We start from the raw sequence: 24,954 nt of genomic DNA on the forward strand, positions 1-24,954 counted from the left end.
GCAGTCCCCCAATTCAGAAATGAGATTAGAATTCTGGGGTTTTGTCCATCCTGGTCATTCTAAGAGGGTGCAGCTTCTCATGAACCGACCCCGGAGGAGGAGTCCATGAGGACAAATGGGGTGGTGCCCAGGAGAATCTGGGTTGGGTTACAGGGCCGGGGTGGGGGGGGGGCTGTGGGTAAATCATATCATACCCTCTTGTGGCTTTTGTCACTCTCAAATGGCTGTTTCAATTTGAAATGAGCTGGGACACGTAGTTCAGGGTCTGCATATTGCCAGGCCCATGCACAACCCCCACAATGTGAAGAGACATCTCTGGGTCCCTAACCTTATTCAGACACACTCTACCCCCACCGCCCTGGGTAGTTTCAGCCAAAGCAGATTCACCCCTCTGGGGCATGACCCTCCCCTGGGAGGTGCTACATGGGGTCAACGCCCTCTGCCCTGCTTGCTCAGTAAGCCTTTTAGAGGGCTCTGATAGAGTGTTAGAGCAGAAAGACGCTGGAACATGAACTTCAACAAGAACCGAGGAGGTTTTTTTCCCTTCCCATTCATTCTTCCTCTCCAGAGCCATGCCTTGGCAGTGCCTTTTCCTCATATTACTGAGGTCTTCTTTTTTTTAAGATTTTATTTATTTATTTGAGAGAGAGAGAGAGAGAGACAGCGAGAGAGGGAACACAAGCAGGGGGAGTGGGAGAGGAAAAAGCAGGCTCCCAGCGGAAGAGCCAGACGTGGGGCTCGATCCCAGAACTCCAGGATCACGCCCTGAGCCGAAGCAGAGGCTTAACGACTGAGCCACACAGGCGCCCTGATACTGAGGTCTTAAACGTCCTAAATCAAGTATTCCATAAGCACATTAGTAAACAACAGGTGTCTATTAAGCACTTACCAGGTGCTACGCACTCTCCCAGCGGCTGAGGATTCAGGGACTCACAGTGATCAAGGAGTGATTCCTGTCCCCCAGAGGCTAGCGGTCTGGTAGGGAGGTGACCATAAACCGGCTGTGCAGGGTGATGGATACTCTCAGAGGGGAAAGTGGAATACAGAGGGGGAAACCTGTCTCAGCTAAATGGCTGCAGGGCCGGCTTCCAGGTGGAAGTAACTCGTAATCTGGGAACGAGCAGGAGGACTCCTTGACCGTGAGGCACAGGAGACAGTGTTTGGGGCCGAAGGAGCCACCGGATCAAAGGCTGACCGGCCTCTTCCAGCTTTGACACTCTGTGTTCTTCATGGCTAAAGCAGACAGGTCAAGGTGAAAAGTGGCGAGAGGTAAGGATGAGAGGTAAACAACGGCGGATGGAGATGGGCTTGATGACCTTGGACTTTAACCTGAGGACAGCAGACAGAAGCAGCCTTCCCCACATCGCTTTGTTTTGTTACTCTTTTATTACTTTTCACAGTTTTAAGTGATCTCATTCAGTTATTTATCTTCCTATCTAAGGTCTCTCCCATTCTCCCAGCTAGAATGTAAACCACATGGGCAGGGACCAGGATTAGGGAGAAGGGATGGGGTGGCGGGGGAGAAGGGAAAGGCAAACATGTCTTATATACCCATTGTGTGTGCTAAACACAGTGCTAGGCATCTTCTCGGATATTCTTTGGACAGGGCCCCATTATTACTCCCATTTTACAAGGGAGGAAACGGAGACTCTGAGGGATGAATTCTCTCCCCGAAGTTATTAAATGTGTCTAATGTGGAAATGGATCCTCTCTCTCTTATGGAAGAAGGGTGATAGGAGGGAATAGGAGAAGAGAAAGGAAAGAGGAGGAGAGTCATGGCGGGGAGAAAGGAGAAGGAAGTAAGGTGTGGGGGCCCTGGTGCCCTGCCAGGCAAGGGCAATGGGCCCAGAGTTGCCCTTGTATCCCAGAAGGCTGACGGGGGATGTTTATGAGAAATCTCAACATTCAGAAGGAGCATGACCTCCCAGCCTGCCTGTTCCTGCCCCGTGACTGCTCCTGGCTATAAACAGCCTGTTTATTAACCCCAGGAAACTGGCTCCTCCACCACTTAGCTTTATCTTCTGGGATGGGAGGGCCTGGAGAGCAGGGGGTGCCTGGCCAAGAGTGTCCAGACTGGGAGGAGTGGCTTCTGGAAACTCAATGATCCTTAAAGAGTGGGGTTGAAAGAAGCCACAGAGAGCACACATTCTATCTACGCCCACCCCCTTGTGGAATTGTCCAAGGCTGCATGGTGGGTTAATGGGCCCTAAAAACCCTTGACCCAATGGTTGCCACTTTAAGGGAATTAAAGTTTGACTCATCTCATTATTTTTCCTAATGAGCACTAATGGTGAAATCAAATGAAATGGTGGTGAAATCAAATGAAATAATGGTTATAAAGGCACTTGGCAAACTGAACCCCCCTGAGCACTTGAGAATTTGTTCCCAGTCCAGTCCCTCATGCCTCCCCAATTACCGGCCCCCACTACTTAATCCCTGAGGACAAATACAGGGAGACACACACACACACACACACACGCACATGCACACACACACCCACACACACTCACCTACCAAATGCTTACCACCACACACTAGGTCTCAGCTGTAAAATGAGGGTTATTATTTTTTTAAGATTTTATTTGTTTATTTTTGCGAGAGGGAGAGGGAGAGAACGAGTGGGGGGGGAAGGGGCAGAGGGAGAAGCAGACTCCCTGCTGAGTGGGGAGCCTGATGCGGAACTCGATCCCAGGACCCTGGCATCATGACCCGAGCTGAAGGCAGACGCTTAACTAACTGAGCCCCCCAGGCGCCCCTGAAATGAGGGTTGTAATAGTACTCACCTACTAGGTTGTTGGAAGGCTTAAATGAGATACTTATATGACGTTTAGCACCATGCACAGCGCCTCCGTGTGCTCAATCAGTGTTAGCTACATCTGTGTCGGGTGTCCCTTGAGCAATTCCATTAAAAGTCTCCCACGGCAGGTGAGCTGGAATGGGAATGTTTTTGAATGGGGAACAAGAGACGTGGCAGGTATTTACTGGGTTTTCACAGACAGTCTGAAAGCCTGGAATGAGAACACCAAGAACCCTGTGGAATTTCTGGGAAAGGAGGGTATGTCCAAACACAAGAACTGGATGAAAGGTCTTAGGACATTTACAACTCAGAAAGAGCAGAAAAACACCATCTCGTTCCAAGGCAAGTGGTAGGACATGGTGACCTTTCAAGGACACAGGAGCTGTGGCTATAATTGAAAGGCGTTGAAAACTAGCTGAGTTCACAGGGCTCATCCTGCTGGTTGTCACTGCAGAGTTGCTGAGTGCAGAGGATTCCGCCGCCTTGTACTTCCAGAAACTTCTCCCAGGGCTCCCATTAATATTGCCTTACCTTGAGTCTTGGACTATGTCCCTATCTCTTCCATTCTCTTTTATTCTCATTGGACCTACATTTTTTTAATAACTGGAGAATTTTCATTCACATAATATATGATTACATTCATCTTGTAAAATTAAAACTTGATAACTAAGGTGAAAATCCCCTTTTTCCCCTTCTGCTTTCCATTTTTGTCACAACTTTTCTCTAGCACAGTTAACAGTCCGTTTATCCTTCCAGAATTTTCTCTGTACACACATACACATCACTTAAAATATACGTGTGACAGCATTTTTTTGGGGGGGGGGTTTGGCTTTTTTCTCCTTTTCTTTTCCATGACACTTTATTACTGTGCTACAATTTGCCTTCCTCGTCCACTGTATGCTTTAGAAATCTGTCCATGTGAGCATTTTAAATCTACTTAATTATTAGCCACTACACAATGTGGATGTTTTATGGTTTATTTGCTCGCTCCTCCCCTCACCCATCCCTTCACTGCTACAGACAAAGCTGCCTGAACATCTTTCACACATCCTGTCACATGTGATTTTGTTTCTCTATGACAGAAATCTGGCAGTGGAATTACAGGTTATCAGGGTATGAACGTCCCCTGCTGAATCTTTAGTATAAATTCTCCCGAGCCAGTTCCTGGGGCCATTTCTTGGGATTCCCAGGTACCATATTTAAAGCACCAGCTTCCTACTTCCAGCTCCCCAGTGAGCATCTCTGCATGGAGCTCCCTCAGGCCCCTCAGCCTTACATAAGAAAAGTGACGTCTTCTCTCTGTGCCTCCCCACAGCCTCTCTCCTCTGGAATACATGTTTACATTCTCCGTCACTCCCTTCTTTCTCCCCGACATCTGATGAGATGTCAAATCCTATGGATTTTATCTCAGAAATGTCTTTCATTTCTCATTCCTTCTCTGGTTATCTTTGACCAGAATTATTTTAACAATCCCCTAACTTGTCTCCTCGTCCCCTTATGCAATGCAACAACTTCATCTTCATAAAGCACAGGTCACGTCATTCTTTTTGGTTGGTTCCCCCCTGAATACAAAATCCAGTAGGATCTCCTTGGCTTGCTCTTCCCAGACTTCTCCACTCTGGTTCAATCTTCTCCTTCTAGTTTTGATCTCTTCAGAGTCCTCTCTCACCCTCCAGGCACCCTGATCCCCTTGCATTTGCAAATGTACTGGTATTTCTTGATTCCAAGACTTTGTTCCCATGTTCTCCTAGAGGTCTCTTTCTGAGGTCTGCCTGTTGAAGGTCTACCATCCCTATTAGGTCCTGTCAAACTGACTTGAAGAATGTGGATTCCAGGGTTCTCTACAAGTAGCCAGTTTCTTAACTCTCTGACCATTAATTTTCCTTCCTGTAAAAAGGATATAATACCTTGCAGGTCTATGGGGGAACTTTTTTCTTTTTTAAAAAGATTTTTATTTATTTGAGAGAGAGGGAGAGCACACAAGCAGGGGAGGGGCAGAGGCAGAGGGAGAAGCAGACTCCTGGCTGAGCAGGGAGCCCGGTGCAGGGCTGGATCCCAGAACGCTGAGATCATGACCTGAGCTGAAGGCAGACACTGAACCGACTGAGCCACCCAGGTGCCCCATATGGGGGAGTTTCTAATAAGTGCATATAAAGCACTTAGCACAGTGCCTCTTACAGAGTAAATGCTAAATAAACCTTAGCTCTTACTGTTATCAAGTCTCTTTTATAAACCCATGCCTAGTCTCACTGCCAAGTGACCTTCCTGCCTTCCTGGGCTCTCTCTATTCTGGTGGGCATTTAGTCATTCAGTTATTTATGAGTAAGTCTGTCCTCATACCTGGTGGCAGTGACCCCCGAGGGGCAGGGATCCTATTTATTTCTGTGTAGTGTGCCAGCACAGTGCCTAGAACTGAACTGAACGTGGGGAGAACGTTTTACTGCTGTCAGTAAAACTTTGGAAGCGCAGGGAACTGAAGCGTGCAGCTGAATGCAATCAGGAGACAGCTTTGAATCCCACCTCAGCACTCACTGGTTGGTGAGAATCTGTACACGTCACACCCAGTTTCCTTATGTAGTAAATGGGGGAAATATTAATATCCACCTCACAAGCTTGGGTGAGCTTATGTATGCCAAAGAACTTTCTAGTTGTTTTTTTTTTGCTTTTAAAGCTTAGCTTGTCTTCTCACAGTAGCCTGCTTCCCCCTTGTGGATGAAATTCAAACTGCAGCTTAAATTCATAATCCAGAAACCAAAGGTTAATCTCAGCATTGTTTAGATTACTGAAAAACTGAAAACAAACCAGGCCTCCAAATAGGAGTTTGGCTAAATATACTGTCCACACAGAGGAATACTATCAAGCCATTTTAATATAATGAAATAGATGTCGATGTAAAGTAAACTAAACTAAGTAAAACTCTAGTTATAAACATATAAACCATGCCGTTTTTTGTAAATATCTATACACATATGAAAGGATAACCCATTAAATGTTAATAGTGTTTACACGGGGTGGTGGAATTCAGCTGCTTTTCACTTTCTTCTTTACAGTTGTATGTCCGATGTCTCACAATGAGCATGAATTATTGCTATTAGAAAAACAGAGCCCCTTTAATCGTGGGGGAACCTGTCAGTAAAACCAGATACCTATGAGTTACCTGCTGTGACAAGCCAGGCTGATTCGGGGAGTATTCTGAGTCCTACTTTTAAAAAAGATTCCGTGCTCCAGCACAATGTCCCTGCACCGTAAGCTAACACTGAACTCACCCCAAGACATGGGGGCCTCCGAGGGCGGCAGCCTCCACAGTCGTTTATCTGCTCCTCGGGCCTGCTCCAGGAGCTCAGGGGACAGGAAGGACCTCCTGGGGCAGATGCTGGAAAAGTTCCTGGAGGGGGTGGCAAATAAGTCAAATAGACGTTGGTTCAGTGTTTACTCAGCATTTCTCAAAGACGCGGCACCCAAGGGCCACTTCTCAGACATCCAGAACATATGAAGACTCTACATTTTAAGTGTTCTAATAATCACAACTTAAAACAAAATTTAAGTTATAAAAAAGTAACACTCTCCTATCAGCAGGAAGGGTAATGATACTGTTTTTGGTCTTTAACCAGGGCCTGAGTATCTGGCTCTCTGAGGGAGTTCTTTTCTTTTTCTTTTTACCATATTAGAAACTCTGAACTTAAAACTGTAGGTCAGAAGTCGCTGCAGAAAAAGCCTGGTTGTTCTTCAAAAAATTAAACGTAGAATTACCATATGACCAGACAGTTCCACTTCTAGGTACGTACCCAAGCAGACTGGAACCAGGGACCCTGACTGTATTTGATTCAGTGTGCTCTGAATCACTGAGCTATACTACTTCCCCGGGTGTCCAGAGAGTTTTTTAAACTCACGTGACAAAAACTGACTGCATTAGTACCAGAAGGCAAGTGAAAATCGAAATGACAGTTAAATGTGGTGGTTCTGAGGAGAATAACCATTTACAGAGCCATGGATACATGAGGCAAGCTTAAAGCCTTGGCGCCTTTGGTGCCAACTTCAGGAAGAATTTACAAGATTTCCATGGCTTGCAGACATTATCTTGATTCTTCAAGGTTCTGGACAGAAGAAGGGCAGGAAGACACTGTGTCATAACCTCTGGAGAGTTAGGTCAACTCTGCTGCTTACACAAGTCTGTGACTTAGAATGCTGAGATCACGCTCCCTGTTTAATGGAAATGAGGCTCTCTTTGTGCTCCTTCTCAAGTGTTCTCAAGGGGGCCAGGACTGCAATGCCTCCTTGAGCATGGGGAATCGGTGAGTTTCCTGGGGGGATCCCCAAACCACTTGAGCACTGGCGTGGAGGAGTTAGAGGGCTGGACTAGGTCACTACAAAAACCTCTGCTTAGACCAGGCTATGGTGCAATGTTCTTCCTGAACTGATAATCTCCAGATGGGGGTGGAGTCTGGGGAAATTCCGTACTTGGGTTCAGAACATGAGTAAACCCTGTGGAGAAAGTACACGTGGGTTCCCTTCAGCTGCGTGGCAGAGAGGTTCTTGGGATAGATGACAAACCAGGATACACTAAAGATACCTGGTGGGTATCCTTCCAGGCTGTTCCCCCTACATACCTCTAAAGCCTGAATTTTGGAACCTGTTAGATGATAATCAACATGGACACAACTTGAGATTTTCTTTCAGGGGTCGGTAAGACATCAAGCCCTATCACAGCCCACCAGCTCTCCTCCCATTACATTCTCATGTCTCTGTTCTTGTGACTCTCCCGTACTCCCTTCACTCTCAGCAACAGGAGCCCAGGTTCCTAGTGCTTTACTGATGGTGTCTTGTACCCACCTGGTGGGACAGGTGCTTCTCCTACTCTTCAGTGTTGTTCCTCTTTTGAACTTCAGTCAAAAATAATAATAAAATCAATCAATAAATAATAAAATCTGTTAAAAATAACTGGTACATCCATACAATGGAATATTATCCAGCGACAAAAAGAAATGAGTTATCAAGCCACACAAAAACATGGTTGCCTCTTAAATGCATACCACTAAGTGAAAGAAGCCAAATGGAGAAGGCTGTGTACTGTATGATTCCACGGATAGGACTGTGGAAAAGAAAACTACACAGACAGCAAAAATATCAGTGGTTTTCAGGAATTCAGAGAGGGGAGGGGAGTTGAATAGGGGAAGCACTTGGGAGTTTAAGGGTATGAAACTATTCTGCATGACCCTATAATGAAGAATATCCATGACACTGTGAAATTGTCAAAACCCATAGAACTTTAAAGCACAAACCATGAACTTGAATGTAATCAATTAAAAACATAATCTGGGGAGGAGGAGGATTTCAGGATGGAGTTTAGACTTTGACAAAAGAATCCGACTGTATTACACATGTACGAAGAAACCTCACTGCAGGGGGTGAGGGGAAAAGGTATTGGCCTAAACTAATTGGGGAAATGAGTGGAAGAGTAAGACTGGAGGCAAATAAACATAAACACTGTACCCTAGTTGCTAATATTGATTTCCACAGGGGTACAGGATAATTACCCTGAACCACTGCACACGTATACTGGAATTCAGCAATTAAATAAAGGGGTGGCAGATGGGCGAGCCAGTTTTCTCACTGTCGGAGTGACAGGTTACAAATAAGCATGTGGGGAAGGTTAGGATTGTCTACATGGTGTTGGATTAGAGCTGGAGACAGTGGGAAATCATGTTGGGCGACTGTGGATACAGAAAGATACGTACAGAGGTATTTATAGGTGTGTGGATATACCGGAGTTAGTATAAACACACGTATCTCTTTGCGCTCTCAGCTGACAGGGTCTAGAAGCTTGTGACACTCCAGTAGCAACAAGCGTTCCCAGGGCCAGATCTCGGCTTCATTTTTATATATAACAATTTGAGATATAATTCACATGCATACAATTACCCATATAAAGTTATGGTTTTATTGTGGTACAGCCATCACCATAACCATTTTTAGAATATTTTTATTGCCCCCCCAAAACTCTGTAGCCGTTAGCAGTCACTCCCCATATCTCCCCAAGCTTCTCATCTCTAGACTACCACCAATATACTTTGACCCTGAATTTTCCTAACCTAGACATTTCATACAAATGGAACATTGGGATGTGTGGTCCTTGTTTCACTTAGCATAGCATTTTCAAGGTTCATCTATGTTGTATTATGTATTAGTAGTTTACCTCTTTTCACAGCCAAATAATATTCCATCATATGGATATGCCAGCTTTTCTTTATCACTCGTCAGTTTGTGGACAGTTAGGCTCTTTCCACTTTTTGGTTATGATGAATAATGCTGCTATGAACATTTATGTACAATTTTTTGTGTGGGCATATGTTTCCATTTCTTTGGGTAGATACGTAGGAGTGCAATTCATCTTTTGAGGAACTGTCAGACTGTTTTCCAAAGCAGCTGCTTTTTTACAGTTCCATCGGCAAAGCTGTCTATGAGGGTTCCAGTTTCTATACATCCTCTCCAACATTTGCTCTTGTCCATTTTTTCAATTATGGACACACTAGGGGGTGTGAGATGGTATCTCATTGTGGCTTTGCTTTGTATTTTCCTGGTGGCTAATGGTGTTCAGCATCTTTTCAGCTTATTGGTCATTAGTATATCTTCTCTGGAAAAACATCTATTCAGATCCTGTATCTACTTTTTTTTTTTTTAAGAGAGCATATACATGATTTGAGTTGGGGGGAAGCAGAGGGAGAGGGAGAGAGAGAATCTTAGGCAGGCTCCATGCCCAGGGCAGAGCCTGATGCAGGGCTTGATCTCATGACCCTGAGATCGTGACCTGAGCTGAAATCAAGAGTCGGAAGCTTAACCAACTGAGCCACCCGGGCGCCCCTCCTATATCTACTTTTACATTGGGTTATTTTCCTTTTCAATGGGAACTCTATATATTCTAGATACAAGTCCCTTACCATCTACATAATTTTCCAAAATTTTGTCCCATATCTATTTGGTTTCTTGACAGTGCCCTCTGACGCACAAAACTTTTTAATTTTGGTAATATCCAATTCATCTTTTCCTCTTTTACATTGTTGCTTATGCTTTTGGTGTCAGATTTAAGTATCTATTGTCTTTTTTTTTTTAAGATTTTATTCATTTATTTGACACAGAGAGAGACAGCCAGTGAGAGTGGGAACACAAGCAGGGAGAGTGGGAGAGGAAGAAGCAGGCTCTCAGTGGAGCATGGAGCCTGATGTGGGGCTTGATCCCAGAACCCGGGATCACGCCCTGAGCTGAAGGCAGACGCTTAACGACTGAGCCACCCAGGCGCCCCTAAGTATCTATTGTCTTATGCAAGGTTATGAAGATGCACCACGTGAGCTGTCCCTAGACAGGGGATTATAAGAACTTGATTTCAGAAGCAGCAGCATTCACATCTGTGTTAAAGTTCGTACCTTATATGTTAAAACCGAAGGCAGGTGATTGAGAGTCTTAATAATGAAGAAATTTCAAGGGAAAAGATAAAGGATGTAGCAGTCTTGATCTCCCCACCCACCTCATGCACCTTCCATTCTCCACTTTCAACACCTTCAAACCCCGATCCAGTAAATGTTTCTGACTCTCCTAAGCAAATAATTTTTCCTTTTTCCATGCTTCTGGTACATCAGGGTTTTGAGTTTATTTTATGCTTTCATCAGGCAACCAAGAAGATATTACTATTCTTGTTCTGTGTGTTGTTTCAAAAAAATAAGCCACGTGACTAAAAACTTCTTCTCATCAGTAAATGATAATTTTTTGTTGTTGTTAAATTGTTAGATTATGTGAGCTCTAGTACCACCTGGATCCAAAATTGTGTGACTCTGTTTCCATGGTGCTATGGTTTTAAGATTCTAATCCATTGGTGGTTTAGTTGTCAAGGCAGTTATAGGCAGCCTCACCCTCTTCTCTGGTCTCCTGTGTTTGGGATTTCAGACATGGCTGGTTGGTATTCCCAAGTCAAGTGATACTTTCATAAAGAAAGTGAACACAGGGCACCTGTGGATCTATGTGACGTACTTCGTAAGGAGAAGACAGCCACAAAAACCATCCTTATCTCAATAAGGCAGCAAGTTCCAGTGAGAGAGAGGACATTGAAAAATACCCTGGGTAAGTTTTTTTAAGAAAGAGAAATAGTCCATTGTCCACTAGGCTCAGATGCCTTTGTGAAGAAAGATGCAAACATAGATGGAGTGGTCAATATATCCTTACAATACAAGATGGTGACTCTTCAGCCAGTGATCAGTCAGAGGTTGTACTCAAGCCCCTTGAGCCAGTAAGGCTTCCACTCCTTGCTCATGGATCTGTGTATGACCTGGGGAATTCCTTCAAGGCTGTCCCATGTCTAGCAGTGACTCATGCCTTTCAAGTGCCTGCTCGAGTTGGTCGTGGATATGTGTGTGATACCTAGACACGTGCACAGCCTTCCAGACAGATTATTGTAACTATGATCTTACAGGGCATTTTTTAAAGCTATTTCTCTGGTTCTTTTTTTTTTTTAAAGATTTTACTTATTTATTTGAGAGAGAGAGAGACAGCCAGCGAGAGAGGGAACACAAGCAGAGGGAGTGGGAGAGGAAGAAGCAGGCTCCCAGCAGAGGAGCCTGATGTGGGGCTCGATCCCAGAACGCCAGGATCACGCCCTGAGCCGAAGGCAGACGCTTAACCACTGCGCCACCCAGGCGCCCCTCCCTAGTTCTTTCTGTTAAACTTCTGGATGGCCTGCTGTTTCATTTGTTGTTCCTTGTTTTATAGAGCTATTAGAATTATAATTGCTTACAACTAAGGTCTCTATTTTCACCAGTGCTTAAGTCATGCATTCCTCCCACTTTGTACCAAATAAAGGCAGTTTGTTCCATGGAGCTGTGAAGCTGCCAGCCTTCCCTTCTAGCCTCTCCCTCCGGACAGATGCCTCATCTATTGAGTTGGAGCAATAGAGGAGGTGGAAGGGGCAGCCTATTCTTCCTGGAGTGACAAATCTATCCTACAAGTGGAGCTGAGGAAACTTCTTGACCTCTCTTGGCATGGAAACTCCAAACTACAAGTGGGATTTTGGAGGAGAAATGGGAGCTCAAGGTCTTTCTGACTCACTTCTTCCAGGATAGAACCTCTGCTTTGTAAGTGTGACCTGGGAGAATGGTAGCTTGCTGTCCTTTCATCTTGCCCCCGCGCCCGGCATGAAACATCTGCCCTACAAAGTAGAGCGTGGGGGGTGGGTGAGATGGGATCAGGGCCCCAGTACTCTTGGCCTTCCTTGCCTCGGGGAGAGCCTCTGCTGTACAAGCAGGAGCTAGGTTGGGCACGGAAGCCCCAGTCTTCTCAGCTGCTACTGACTAAAATCGAGCTTCTGTAATATGGAGCCAGAGTAGCAGGTGAGGCTCTCCTTTGAGGATATCAAGCTTGAATGAGACTTCAGCTCCTTAATAGGATCTTTTTTTCTGAGTCCCTTTATTTCACTGAAAAAGTTTATCAGGTTGTTGATATTTAAAGTCTTTTAGGGACGCCTGGCTGGCTCAGTCGGTTGAGCATCCAACTCTTGGTCTCAGCTCAGGTCTTGATCTCAGGGTTGTCATTTCAAGCTCTGTGGGGTTTTTTAATTATTTAAAGAAAATAAAGAAAAAATAATGAAAATAAAGTATTTTAAATACTAAGAAAAGAAAGAACAGTAGTGTATTAGTTTGCCAGGGCTGCCATAACAAATGCCATAAACTAGCTTAAGAAACAGAGATTTATTTTCTCACACTTCTGGAGGCTGGAAGTCCAAGATCAGGGTGCCAGCAGGGTTGGTTTCCTCTGAGCCCACCCTCCTGCTGCCTCTCCACATGGTCTTTCCTCTGTGTACATGCATCCCTGGTGTTCTAACCTCCTCTTGTTACAAGGACGCAAGTCAGATTGGAGTAGGGCCAGCCTAATGGTCCCATTTTAACTTCATTGCGCTTTAGAGGCCCTCTCTCCAAATATAGTCACTCTCTGAGGTACTGGGCATTAGGGCTTTAATTAGGGAAGACAATAACAGTTTGTAAGAAGAGGGTAATTTAGTCACCAAAAACAATTATTTAAATCATAGTGAATGTTGTAAGAAGCCATGGCTATTTTCTTTTGCTCATTCTCATATATCTGTCATACGTACATATGAACAATAACACCTTTTCATATTCTTTCATTGATCAAAAATTAGCAGAAGTCATATATACATGTGTGTATACACACACACACACTAGCAATCAAAAGGAAAAATGTTTATTTCACACTTTAGAATTTTTTAATTGAAAGTATAGTTGACATTTAATATTAGTTTTAAATTCTTCTCAAATGACATATTTTCTGTTAAATAAAAGAAAAATAGTTATTATTCAATGTGGAAGAGCTTGGTAGATGGCATTGTACATGTAATACTTATTTTATATTCATATTTATGTTAACATCATATATACAATTCCAATATATGACTTATGTTGTGCATAACATATTATAACACAACTAGGAATATAATGCTTTCATACTTTGCTGATTGTCCACGTATGCTTTTCTAATTTTGTTCTAACTAGAACACTTACTAATATTCCAAAGGTCTTTGTAGGCCGCAGTGACCATTTGTCCTTTAACAAGGAGGTGTACTTTCTGTAATATCTTTTAGAAATGCTTTGGCGTCACATCTGGAATATGATTTCTACAAAAACACAGCTACATACTTTAAAAATATGTTGGATTTAGAGGCTTGACTTCTTGATACATACTAAGATTTGATTTCTACTGAGGCTTTTATTTGAAGATATTCCCACGTTAGTTTCTCTTTTAAAGAATTTTTTCTTTATGAGTCCTTTTATGTCGACAGAAGGCTGAGCTATGTCTGAAGGCTTTCCCACATTGATTGCATTCATAGGGCTTTTCTCCCGTGTGAGTTCTGTGATGTATAATGAGGTCAGACTTCTCAGAAAAGGCTTTTTTACACTCATTACATTCATAAGGTTTCTCTCCAGTATGGATTTTCTGATGTCTCATAAGGCATGACACTTCGCTGAAAGCTCTCTCACACCTGGTACACACATAAGGCTTCTCTCCCGTGTGTATTCTCTGATGTACAAAGAGGTGTGACTTCATGCTGAAGGCTCTCCCACATTCATCACACCCATAGGGTCTCTCTCCAGTATGAGTTCTCTGATGAATGTTGAGGTGTGATTTTTGGAAAAAGGCTTTCCCACACTCATCACATTCATAGGGTTTCTCCCCGGTGTGAATTCTCTGATGCTCGATGAGGTGTGACTTATGGGCGAAGGCTTTTCTACATTCAGTACATTCGTAAGGTTTCTCATGAGTATGGATCCTCAGGTGGATAACAAGATTGGATTTCTTGCTGAAGGCCTTCCCACACTCCGTACACACAAAGGGTTTTTCTCCTGTATGAGTTCTCTTATGTATAATGAGGTCTGACTTCTGGAAGAAGGCTTTCCCACATTCGCTACATTCATTCTTTCTTGCATATCTTCTGTTACCACTAAATGAGCCTAAATAATTCAAAGTCCTACCATAGGAGTCATATTTTTGGAGTCTTTGTTTGGAAGAAATAAAGTCCATGCTCAGAGGAAATATATTTCTAAGTGCATTACACTTGTTGCCCTTTTCCTTAGTCACAGTTTCCTGGTCAATGAATGCAACGTGCTTCAAAAGTGTTTCTTGGTTCCCTTGGTGTCTTTCCAATTGGTCATCAAGTTGCCAGACTTCTTCTATAAGGAAGCATAATTAGCTATATGTTTGTGACTATTTCTGCTAATGTATTATGGCTCATAACTTTTCATCCTATTGTGAGTTTGAAGCTTTACTTTAAGGCCTAGTATCCTTAACAAAAAGAAATACCAAGACTAAATGGAATCTATACCCCTGAGCTTTGTAAGAAAACCACAACTTTAAAAAAAAAATTGTATTTGTAGAAACAGAAATAGAGAATATGACAAAGTACACAAATATATCTGGCCATATGCAAATAGGACTTTGCAAACTGAGAAGAAAAATGAACATAATTACAAGGTGCAATAAAAAGGAACAAAGGAGGACAGCTGTTACGGGGTCAATAGCAAGAGCCCATCCAGAGAATTACAATGACTGGGTGAAGTGGTGATTAGAGGAGATAAAGGAGAGACTGGATGAGGAACACAGAGATCTGAGCTGGTGCATCATCAACTCATTGTTGGGCTGCTCTGGTTTAATCCTCACTCGTCTCTTTGCTTCCAATGTCTTTGAGCTCTTGTCTATTCCTCCATCAACGTGAAACTGATTTGACAAAGCCATCAAGCCCACTTGCAAGCAGGAACACCTTTGTAGCCAGTGCTTCAAAAAGCCATAACAGTGATTCATTCTTATATGGGTGTGAGGCCCAGGAACTCATTTGTCCAGTAAGAGAGAAATAAACCACAGGATAAGCCAAATACTACCTGCCTCAGCATTAGATTAACTATCGAATTCTCACTGCTAAGTGTATCATCTTAGTCTTTAAAAGTTCACAGATACTGCATTAAATACTCTCCCCACCTTCTCTACCTACCATATATGGAAGAGGAATCACAGTTAAGAACACAGGTACTAACTAAATCCAGATTACCAGAGTTTCGATCCTAGCTCCATTACTAATTAGACATGTGGCACAGGTCAAGTTCCTTGATCTCTTTGGGCTTCAACTTCCCTTTCTATAAAAAGGGATAATAATAGCACTTACCTTATAGTGAGTGTTGTCATGAGAATTAAATGAGTCAATAGATATAAAGTACTCAGACTACTGCCTCACACATAATACATTTTGTCAGTTAGATTCCATTATTATACGTATTATTACTAACAACTATGTGCTTGCCACTTTTGCTTTACATCATGTTTTCCAAATTTCTGGATTCTATTAACGTGGAGACTCTAAGCAGCAGATTTCTCACTCTGGATCTAAAATCTTATCTGTCTTCATTTTCATCTATTTTATAAACCTCTGACAGTACTTGACTACTGGTAAACTTATGCTACCTACATCCAGGGCAATAAAGTCATTCCTTAGCTCAGAATTCAACAACTGTCCTGAACTTCCTAACCCAGTTCCCAACATATAAGCCATCAGTCTTTAAAGAAAGTGAGTAGGTTTCCATTCTTTATCCAACCCTGGTTCCTCAGAGGCTAGACAAGACACTTCTCCTAGGAAGATACACACATGGCCAAAAAACCCATGAAAATGTGCTCAACATCACTAGTCATTCAGTGCAAATCAAAACTACAGTAAGATACCACTCCATACCCATTAGGATCACTACTAGATAAACAAAACAAAATAAAAAATAACAAGCGTTGGTGAGGATGTGGAAAAATTGGAAGCTTTGTGCACTGCTGGTAGGAATGTAAAATTGTGTGGTAGCTGTGGGAAACATCACAGCAATTCCTTAAAAATGTAAACACGGAATTACCACATGGTCCAGCAAGTCCACTTCTGGGTGTATACCTAAAAGAATTGAAAGCAGGGGCTCAAACAGATATTTGTACACCAATGGTCTTAGAAGCTTGGTGGAACACCAGCATTCTTAGAGGGTGGAAACAACTCAAATGTTCATTGCAAGTGAATGGATAATCAAAATGTGGTATATACATACAACAGAGTATTCTTCAGCCCTAAAATGAATCAAATTCTATCACGTGCTACGACATGGATGAACTTTGAAGATATTATACTAAGTAAAATAAATCAGACATAAAAGGACAAATACTGTTTGATTCCATTTATATGAGGTACCCAGAATAGTCAGATTCATAGCAAAGGAAGTGGAATAGTGGTTAGCAGTAGCTAGCGGGGGAGGTAGAGTGGGGACTTATACTTTAATGGATACAGACTTTCGGCTGGTGGTGATGAAGGAGCTCTGGAGATGGATGGTGGTGATGGTAGCATGTCAACGTGAATATACTTCATGCCACTGAACTGTACACTTAAAAATAGCAAATTATATGTTACTGTGTATGTTGCAAAAATTTTAAAAAGGAAAAAAAAACTTCTCAAAGTTCTTAAATGAAGTTGATAAGAATCACAGGCAGAATATACCTGGAAGGGAAAACGTCACTCTCTAAGAGCCATGCAAAGAAGAGCATTAATGTGAGGAGGTGATATATGGAAATGGCATTCAGGTAAATATGTAACGTATGTGGACCATCTTAGTTATTTTTAAAGGTCCAACGCCTTTAATAAGAGAGTCCTGAAGCCTATTTTTCAAAGATGCCAACCCTTATTGATCTGTGATCTTTTTAAAAAAATTCTTTTAAATTCCAGTAGAGTTAACATATAGTGTTATATTAGTTTCAGGTGTACAATATAGTGATACAACAGTTCTGTGTGTTACTCAGTGTTCATCATGACAAGTATTCTCTTAACCCCCTTCACCTATTTCACCCATCCTCCCACTACCTTCCCTCTGGTAACCATTAGATCAACTGTGATCTTAATTTCATTCGCTTCCATCCACAGAGCCCTTTACCTAACTCACCTGCATAGCTCCAACTTGGGATTTCTCTCTCCACCATCCATGGTTCTTCACCTTGTTCCAACTTGTGGATCACAGATGGCTTTGTGGTTTGATATCCTGTCAATGGGAAATGATATGGGATTTGGACCTAGCCACCTGGGCTTCAGGTTCTTTGAACTCTGAACTTCATCAGGGACTGCCTGATGAAGGTGCCCATTTGTACCTGAAAAAGAGAGATCTTTAAACAAACTTGTAGCCATACTTCCCAAAGACTGTCAATCTTAAGTCTACTAAGACTCAGAGCCATACCAGTGAAAGGACTTCAAAAGGCTGACTATTGGGAGTAACTGAAAAAGGAAAAGTTGTTAACTGGGTACACGCCAATCAGCACTGGGAAGCGGTCCTCACCCACAGAGATGAGGTTGATATAGTTCTCCAGCATCACATCCCTGTACAGATCCCTCTGGGGAAGGTCCAGATACTGCCACTCCTCCTGGGTGAAATCCACAGCCACGTCCTTGAATGATACTGGTCCCTGCAACAACACATTCCTATTCCAACTAAAGTCATCGGTATTGCACAAAACGGAAAAAAAAGCATGGCAACTTGCTTAAAGCATGTTCATTATTTGATAATCTAGCCCCATTTAATTTGGGGTGATATTATACTAATTTGGTCTCATTCTGTTTCTCTAGCACTATGCTTTGATGCCCATTTGTCTAGTTTTATGCTCCATTTTGTGGGCAACAAAAAAAATCATATTTTAAATACTTTACACTGTGTGTTCATTATTCATTAGGCCATTCATTCATTAAGTCATTAAGCAAACATTTACTGAACATCTCATACATGTCCAGAACTGATTGTCCTAGATGCAAAGGACCAAATATCGGAATCTGATCCAATTTGCCAAAGCACAGAATAGATACTCACTTGGTATCAAGTTATACAAAGAGAAGAAGGCACTGTTCGAAATGCTCTTGATCAGTTTTTTTTTCCAAAAAAGAAATAAAATATTTTAATTTTCCATGTTTCAAATTAACAATGTACTGAATATTTGTTTTACTATTTTTCATTTTCCTATACAGGTGTGACCAAAAGTAAGAGGATTTAATGTTTTAACCAAAAATTTTAAAGGTCACAGAACAACTATACCAATATAAAAAATCCCATTGATTACTAAGATTGCTTTGCATGATTTTAGCTCACATGGTATTTTTACAGTCCTCCACTACTGTTCCTATATAATGGAACAGACTAACTCACCTGGAACTTGGTCATTTTCTGCAGCCTTTGCGTGAAGACAGAGATCTATGAAGAGAGAGGCAGGGGAAGAGGTGGAGCCGTGAGAGACCAGGTATGACTTGAAGATCACTAGTGTAACAAAGCCACCCACAGGTGCCTCAACAATTCGGCTGACGAAGCCACTCTGTGGGAGAATGTCCCCTGGGCCCTCCAGAACTCATCGTGAGAAAAACCACAGATTTACACTAAGATTTAGCTGCAACAATATCTGTTGCAGCACTTTTTAACATACTGAAAAGTCGGAACAAACTAAGGAACTGGTAAAACAAACAGATATATACTCCAAAGATAAAGTAATTTACAGTTGTCAAAAATGATGTTGCCAAATATTTATCAATATGTAATGGTAGTTGGTACACATCCTTCTCTGACGATTTAGTCATGCCTTCTATGGATTCTAACCAAGGCCATAGGAACACAGACAGGTTAGAGTCTGAAGGTAGAATGTACCAGTAACAGGTTCTCAGTGGGACCCAGGAACTGCGGAAGAGACACCAACAGACCCTGGAAATATAATGTCCACATGGTGAGATTTGTGCAACAGTCTTTCTGGAATCTTTCCCAGGGGAGCTGAGGTGCAGATCCCTGTATAATAAGCTAAGGGGGAGCAGAGGTCAGTTAAATGCCAAATTTTAGGTTGGGAGACATATAGAGAGTAGGAGATTTAGAGGACAATACTTGGGCTTGAATCTACCTGCCGGCTATTTGACTTGGGCAAGTCAGTTAATCTCATCTCTCCAGCCTCAGTAAAATTAGAAATAATATCTGTGTTATATCAGCGATTAAGGTAACAAACATATTTTGATTAAGATAACAAACATATTTTACAAAACAACCTAATGTTAATGTGTGTGTGTGTGTGTGTGTGTGTGTGTGTGTGTGCGCGCGTCCATACTGGCTGTTCCCTCTACCCAACACACTCTTCTATTTTTTTTTTAAGATTTGTTTGTTTATTTGAGACAGAGAGAAAGAGAGAGGAAAGGGCAGAGGAAGATGAAGAGAATCTCAAGCAGACCCGCAGCTGAGCACAGAGCTGGATGCAGGGCTCCATCTCATGACCCTGAGATCGTGACCTGAGCAGAAACCGAGTCAGATGCTTAACCAGACTGAGTCACCCACGTGCCCCCACTCTTCTATTTCTTCAAGTGTTTGCTCAAAAATCACTAAGGAGGCCTCCGCTGTCTACCTAATTTAGACTTAATCCCCTCCATCTCCCTTACCCTGATCTACCTTTTCTATGTGTGTAAGTTCTAATATCTAATTTACTATCTAATATACTATACGATTATGCTTATCGTCAAATGACAGTCTCTACTTCCAAAAACTAAAATTTCATAAAGGCATGGATTTTTGTCTGCTTGATTCAGTACTGTATGTTTAGTACTGTATCCCCAGCACTAGAGACAGGGTCTGGTTCATGGATGCCCAATAAATAGTCATTTTAAAAAACACAAAATTGTATGTAGTAAATTTCATAGAACAATCCTTATCACAAGGGAATACATATGTGCTATTTTACAGTATTTTATCTATTTTTTTAAAAATGCCCGCATACAAGAGTACGTACTGTAGGATTTCATTTATATGATGTTCTACAAAGGCAAAATTAACCTATAGAGATATAAATTCGAAAACTGGTTGGATCCTAAGCAAGTGGTGGAAGGGGTTGACTAAAAAGGAGCAGAACTTTCTGGGACATTAAAGCGTTCCGTATTTTGATGGGGGGTGCTAGTTACACGGGTGCATCAACAAATTTTACACTTTTGTTCTCTGTAAATTATATGCAAAACATTCTGTGTAAATTATATCCGACCTAAAAGTACTGGCAAATAAAAATACTAGTCTTGGCTCACTAAACAGATTTCACTACCATACTCACTACTGGGTTGCAGTCGATGGTTTGAAAAGCTGACTTAAGGGTTGCTGTAGGGTTAAAGGTTAGATACCTTTGGAAAAGCAGGTACCACTCCACCTGGAACATGTCAGACCTTCATTAAAGCTTGGTTCTCTTTCCACACCCCGACGACACTCCTCACCTTGTTGTCCACCACTTGGCTCGCACTGGCACCAGGCTCGACACCTGCAGCGCGACACCAGCAAGAACGTAGTCCCGGGATCCCGCCCGTCCCGGGCTCACGGACCCAAGTTGAGGAGGGTCACTGTAGCTTTTCACACTACCCCGATCCACGCCTACCCCAAAGTCCTGCTGAACCCTATTGTTCTTCCCCCCGCTCCCCGAGCCCGCGCCCACTTCCTTGGCGCAATTCCAGCCGGGACCAAGACCAACCAAGCGCTGTGCTTAGCGCCTGCGGACTCTCCCCCTCCCCGGGGCCCCGCAGTGAGGACACGGAGGGCACACATGCGCGGAAGAGGGCGCCGCGCACGCGGGGCTTACAGGAGCCGGTTCCCTTCCACTGCAAAATACATCTCCCAGAATGCCTGTGCCGCGGCGCGGCACATGCGCAGTGAGAGGCCGGGCGCGCGTGGGGCGTCCGGGCGCGGTGCACCTGATGCCGGCACTGCGCTCACCCCCTCCCACCCTCCACCGCCCACCCTCCGTCTCCAAACCCTTCCTCCAAAAAGACCCAGAAGGAGGGACTAACGCGCGCACTGAGCCACGAGCTAGCGATAGCGACAAGACCTACAACGTTTCAGGAATTCTACCACGCTTCACTAACGGTTTGAGAACTTACCTCTGGAATTTGAGTTTCAGCTCAAAGCCTTTCGAATTTTTGTGGTCAGCTTTTCTGCTTCTCCGAATGGACCTGTGAGTATAACGTTTTGACCAAGGGGAAACACGTCTCAGAGATTTCACTAAAATGCCTGTAAATCAAAGCTAACAATGGCATACTTTCTAAGAACACATGCAGATTAATTTCGATTACACAGATATGAAGACCAATAGCTCACTTGTTTCAGTGATAGTAAAAAGAGAAAAACTTGAAAAAACCTAGAGACAGTTTTCCTCCACAGGGCAGTTCGATGTTGTGAAGATGCTGTTGCTCCGGATTGATCTAGTGCAAATTAATTAGTGTCCTGATAGTATCCATATTTCTAGGGAAACTGGTTGGGGAAAAAAATAATTTTGGATGATCACCTTCCATGTTGTGCCAGTTTCCATATGGCTTAAAAGTTAAAACAAAAAGAAATACCTAACAGCTTTTACCTGGAATAAAGAATATGGCTGGCAAAATAAAGATTTTTGTCCTTGGTTACTGAAAGGTAGCCTCTAGATCCTTGGAATTTACCCACTAATGTCCCTGGTGGGCCCTGATAATTCATCCTACCTAGATGATTCATGGTGGGTCCCTGGATAGTTGACACCAAGGAGATGACTCAGGGTAGGGGCTGGCCACTCCACAAAGACCATGTGACTAGAGAGTTGGGGTTTTGAATCACAAGATACATTTGGAACACTTCTTGACTTCTGGGGAGTGAAGCAGGGTTGGAGCTTGAGTTGAGCTTGAAGGCCAGTGATTCAATCATTTGTACCTAGGTAATGAGACCCCAATAAAAACTCTGGACCTCAAGCTAAAGTGAACTTTCCTGGTTGGCAATATTATATGTATTATACATTGATGTATAATGTATGACATCATACATTATATGGAGGGTATGACATACTGAGTCAACACAGGACAACAGAAGTTTCACTTTGTAACCCTTTCATATCTTACATTATGAGTCTCTCCCTTTGGCTAGTTCTCATTCATATCCTAATGCTATAATAAAACTGTAATCATAAGTATAGTGATTTCCTGAGTTCTGTGAATCATTGAAGTTAATTATCAAAATACCAAAGGGGGTACTGGCAACCCCTGGATTTTTAGCCCACTAGCCAGAGTGGCCCCGAGGGTGGCCTGAGAACTCCTGGGCTTCTGGCTGGTGACTGATGTGAGGGCAGTCTTATGGAGGACTGTGCCCTTAACCTGTGACGTTTGGCCCAATTCCAGCTAGTTGGTGTCAGAAATCACTGAGACTAGGTATTATGCATGATTCTAGGTGCTTTGAATGTATTAACTAATTAATACTCCCTAACAACTCTTTGAAGCAGATTCTATTATTAACCTCATTTTAGGCATAAAGGAATTGAGACACACAGATTAATCCACTTACCGGGGGACACACAGCTAGTTAGTGTGAGAGTTAGGCAGAATGGCTGTAGACCATGGGTTATAAACTGCCACTCTCATGCCATGTCAGCCAGCTGCCTGTTTTTGCACTCTCTGTGACCATAGAATGTTTTTTACATTTGTTAATAACTGGAAAAAAATTAAAAGAAGAGTTGTGTTTGGGTCTTAGTTTATAAAATTGACTGCATGATGACACAGAGAGGTCAGTGTCATTGAAAGAAAAGCTTAATATTACTCAAAGCTGCCCTAGAAATGGGAGGCAGGGTCAAAGCTTCTGGGTCCCAATTCCATTGAGAGGGTTCCCACACCAACAATAAGCAATTCTCTGACATCAGCCAGGTGTCCTACGATTTAACTCAATTCTGCCGCATCTCTTGGGAGATAGCATCAGATCCCACAGACGAAGCGTTCAGTTCTACAAGATTGACACCCCTCCCCACTTCAGACCCTAGCCACAAGCCCAGGTTATTATACGATTCTGACTCACCAGCTGCCGAACAGAGGTTCCCAGGCCACCTCCTTAAACTACGAGTCTAGCTGTTACTTGTAGTTCTCACTGACTGGCTATAAATCAGAGGTTCCCACCACCCCTTCCATTGGGTTCAATTAATTTGATAGAACCACTCATAGAACTCAAACATTTTACTTACTAGATTACTGATTTATTATGAAAATATATGACTCAGGAACAGCTAAGTGGAAGACATATGGAGGGCAGGTATGGGGAAAGGGTGTGGAACTTCCATGCTCTCTGAACAGGCCACACTCCCCACATCCCCACACGTTCACCAACCTGGAAGCTCTTCAAACCCTGTCCTTTTGGGTTTTTATGGAGGCTTCACTACACAGGCATGTTTGATTAAATCACTGGCCATTGGTTATTGATTCAAATTCCAGCCCTTATCCCATCCCTGAAGATCAGGGGGTGGGATTGAAAGTTTCACCCCTGTATTCTTGGTTGGTTGCTCCGGCAACCAGCCACCATCTTTAGGTGCTTTCCACAAGTCACATCAGTAATGTAAACCCAGTTGTGGTGGAAAAGGGCTATTCTGAATCATGAGACACCCATTTCACCTTTGTGGCTCTAAAGCAATTTCAGAAACCGAGGGCAGGAAACCAAAAGGATGACAAAAGATGCTCCCATTGTTCTTATCCCTCAGGAAATTCCAAGGGTTTTGGAAGCTGTGAACCAGGAACCATTGACAATGACCAAATATATATGAGTAATACCTTTTGGTGTTCTGAGTGACCAAATATGTTTTTCTTATAGATTATAGTATCACACAGGGCCACAGGGAGAAGCAGCAGTGTTAGGAAGCAGGAGTAAAGGCATAGGCTTCTTCTTCTTCTTCTTCTTTTTTTTTTTAAGATATGAGTGCTTTCTTTTTTATTTGTAATTCTAGTATAGTTAACATACAGTGTTATGTTAGTTTCAGGTGTATAATATGGTGATTCAACAATTCCATACATCACCAGATGCTGGTCATGACAAATGCACTACAGACCACAGCCTTTACTGGCATTTTCATGGGAAATGATAGGCAGAGCAGGGTAGACAGTTTAGGACTGGCTGGTTTGTGTAATACTGGTGGGCTTTGGGACATTGGGATTGTCCTTAATTTTCTATTACCTGGCCCTGGCTTGATTTAGGGCAGGGGAATATTAGCTTGGTTTGTGACTGTTAGATAAAGGAGGTGGTTAGGAGTATGGACTTGGGATTGGCTGGTTTACCTATGAGAGGAGTGCTATCAGGCAAGTTATCACAATAGGAATTAACTAGTTCTGGGAGATTCTCCAGCAAGCAGTGACCCCCATCACAGGAGGTCAAAACATCATAACATAGAGAAAATTAAAAATATGGTTAATATAAAATAGTATCTCAAGATACATGAACATTATGTGAAATTCTAATTTTAGTGTATATAAATAAAGTTTTATTGGAACATAACAACATTTATTTATTTATTATTGTCTATGGCTGCTGTTACTCTACAACAATGGAGTTGACTTATGAGAGAAGCCATATGACCCGCAAAACCTAAATTGTTTCCTATTTGGCTTTTTACTCAAAAAAAGTTGTCAACCTCTGCTCTATAGTAAATGTCCTTAGTCTGTATGAAATACTGCATAAAAAATGAAAATGTAAAATTATAAACATTTTAAAAATATAAAGCTATATTTACTAAATCTTTGGGTGGGGTAACTCTTTAACATGTTACTATAAGGAAAAAAATAGATT

General features: G+C 42.6%; 1 protein-coding gene across 1 annotated transcript; it reads right to left on the reverse strand.

The window, feature by feature from the left end:
* Window positions 1-13,028: 13,028 nt before the first annotated feature.
* Window positions 13,029-20,737, reverse strand: LOC123803687 (uncharacterized). Its single transcript, XM_045815337.2, has 5 exons — window positions 20,619-20,737; window positions 18,544-18,588; window positions 17,686-17,812; window positions 17,299-17,394; window positions 13,029-14,520 (listed from the first exon to the last, which is right to left on the reverse strand). The coding sequence occupies exons 2-5, from the start codon at window positions 18,556-18,558 to the stop codon at window positions 13,592-13,594; spliced, it is 1,167 nt and encodes a 388-aa protein (XP_045671293.2). The 5' UTR covers window positions 18,559-18,588; window positions 20,619-20,737; the 3' UTR covers window positions 13,029-13,591.
* Between the last annotated feature and the right edge of the window lie 4,217 nt (window positions 20,738-24,954).

The sequence above is a fragment of the Ursus americanus genome, chromosome 15 (assembly GCF_024610735.1).
Source record: "Ursus americanus isolate L20-20 chromosome 15, mUrsAme1.1.p, whole genome shotgun sequence".
NCBI classification, from domain to species: Eukaryota; Metazoa; Chordata; class Mammalia; order Carnivora; family Ursidae; genus Ursus; species Ursus americanus.

Excerpts from the sequence above, each read along its gene's own strand:
- LOC123803687 (XM_045815337.2), bottom strand. Across the intron at positions 17,395-17,685 it reads TATCAACCTCATCTCTGTGG|GATATCAAACCACAAAGCCA; the intron begins GTGAGGACCGCT and ends TCCCATTGACAG. Across the intron at positions 14,521-17,298 it reads CCCAAGTTGGAGCTATGCAG|AAGAAGTCTGGCAACTTGAT; the intron begins GTGAGTTAGGTA and ends GCTTCCTTATAG.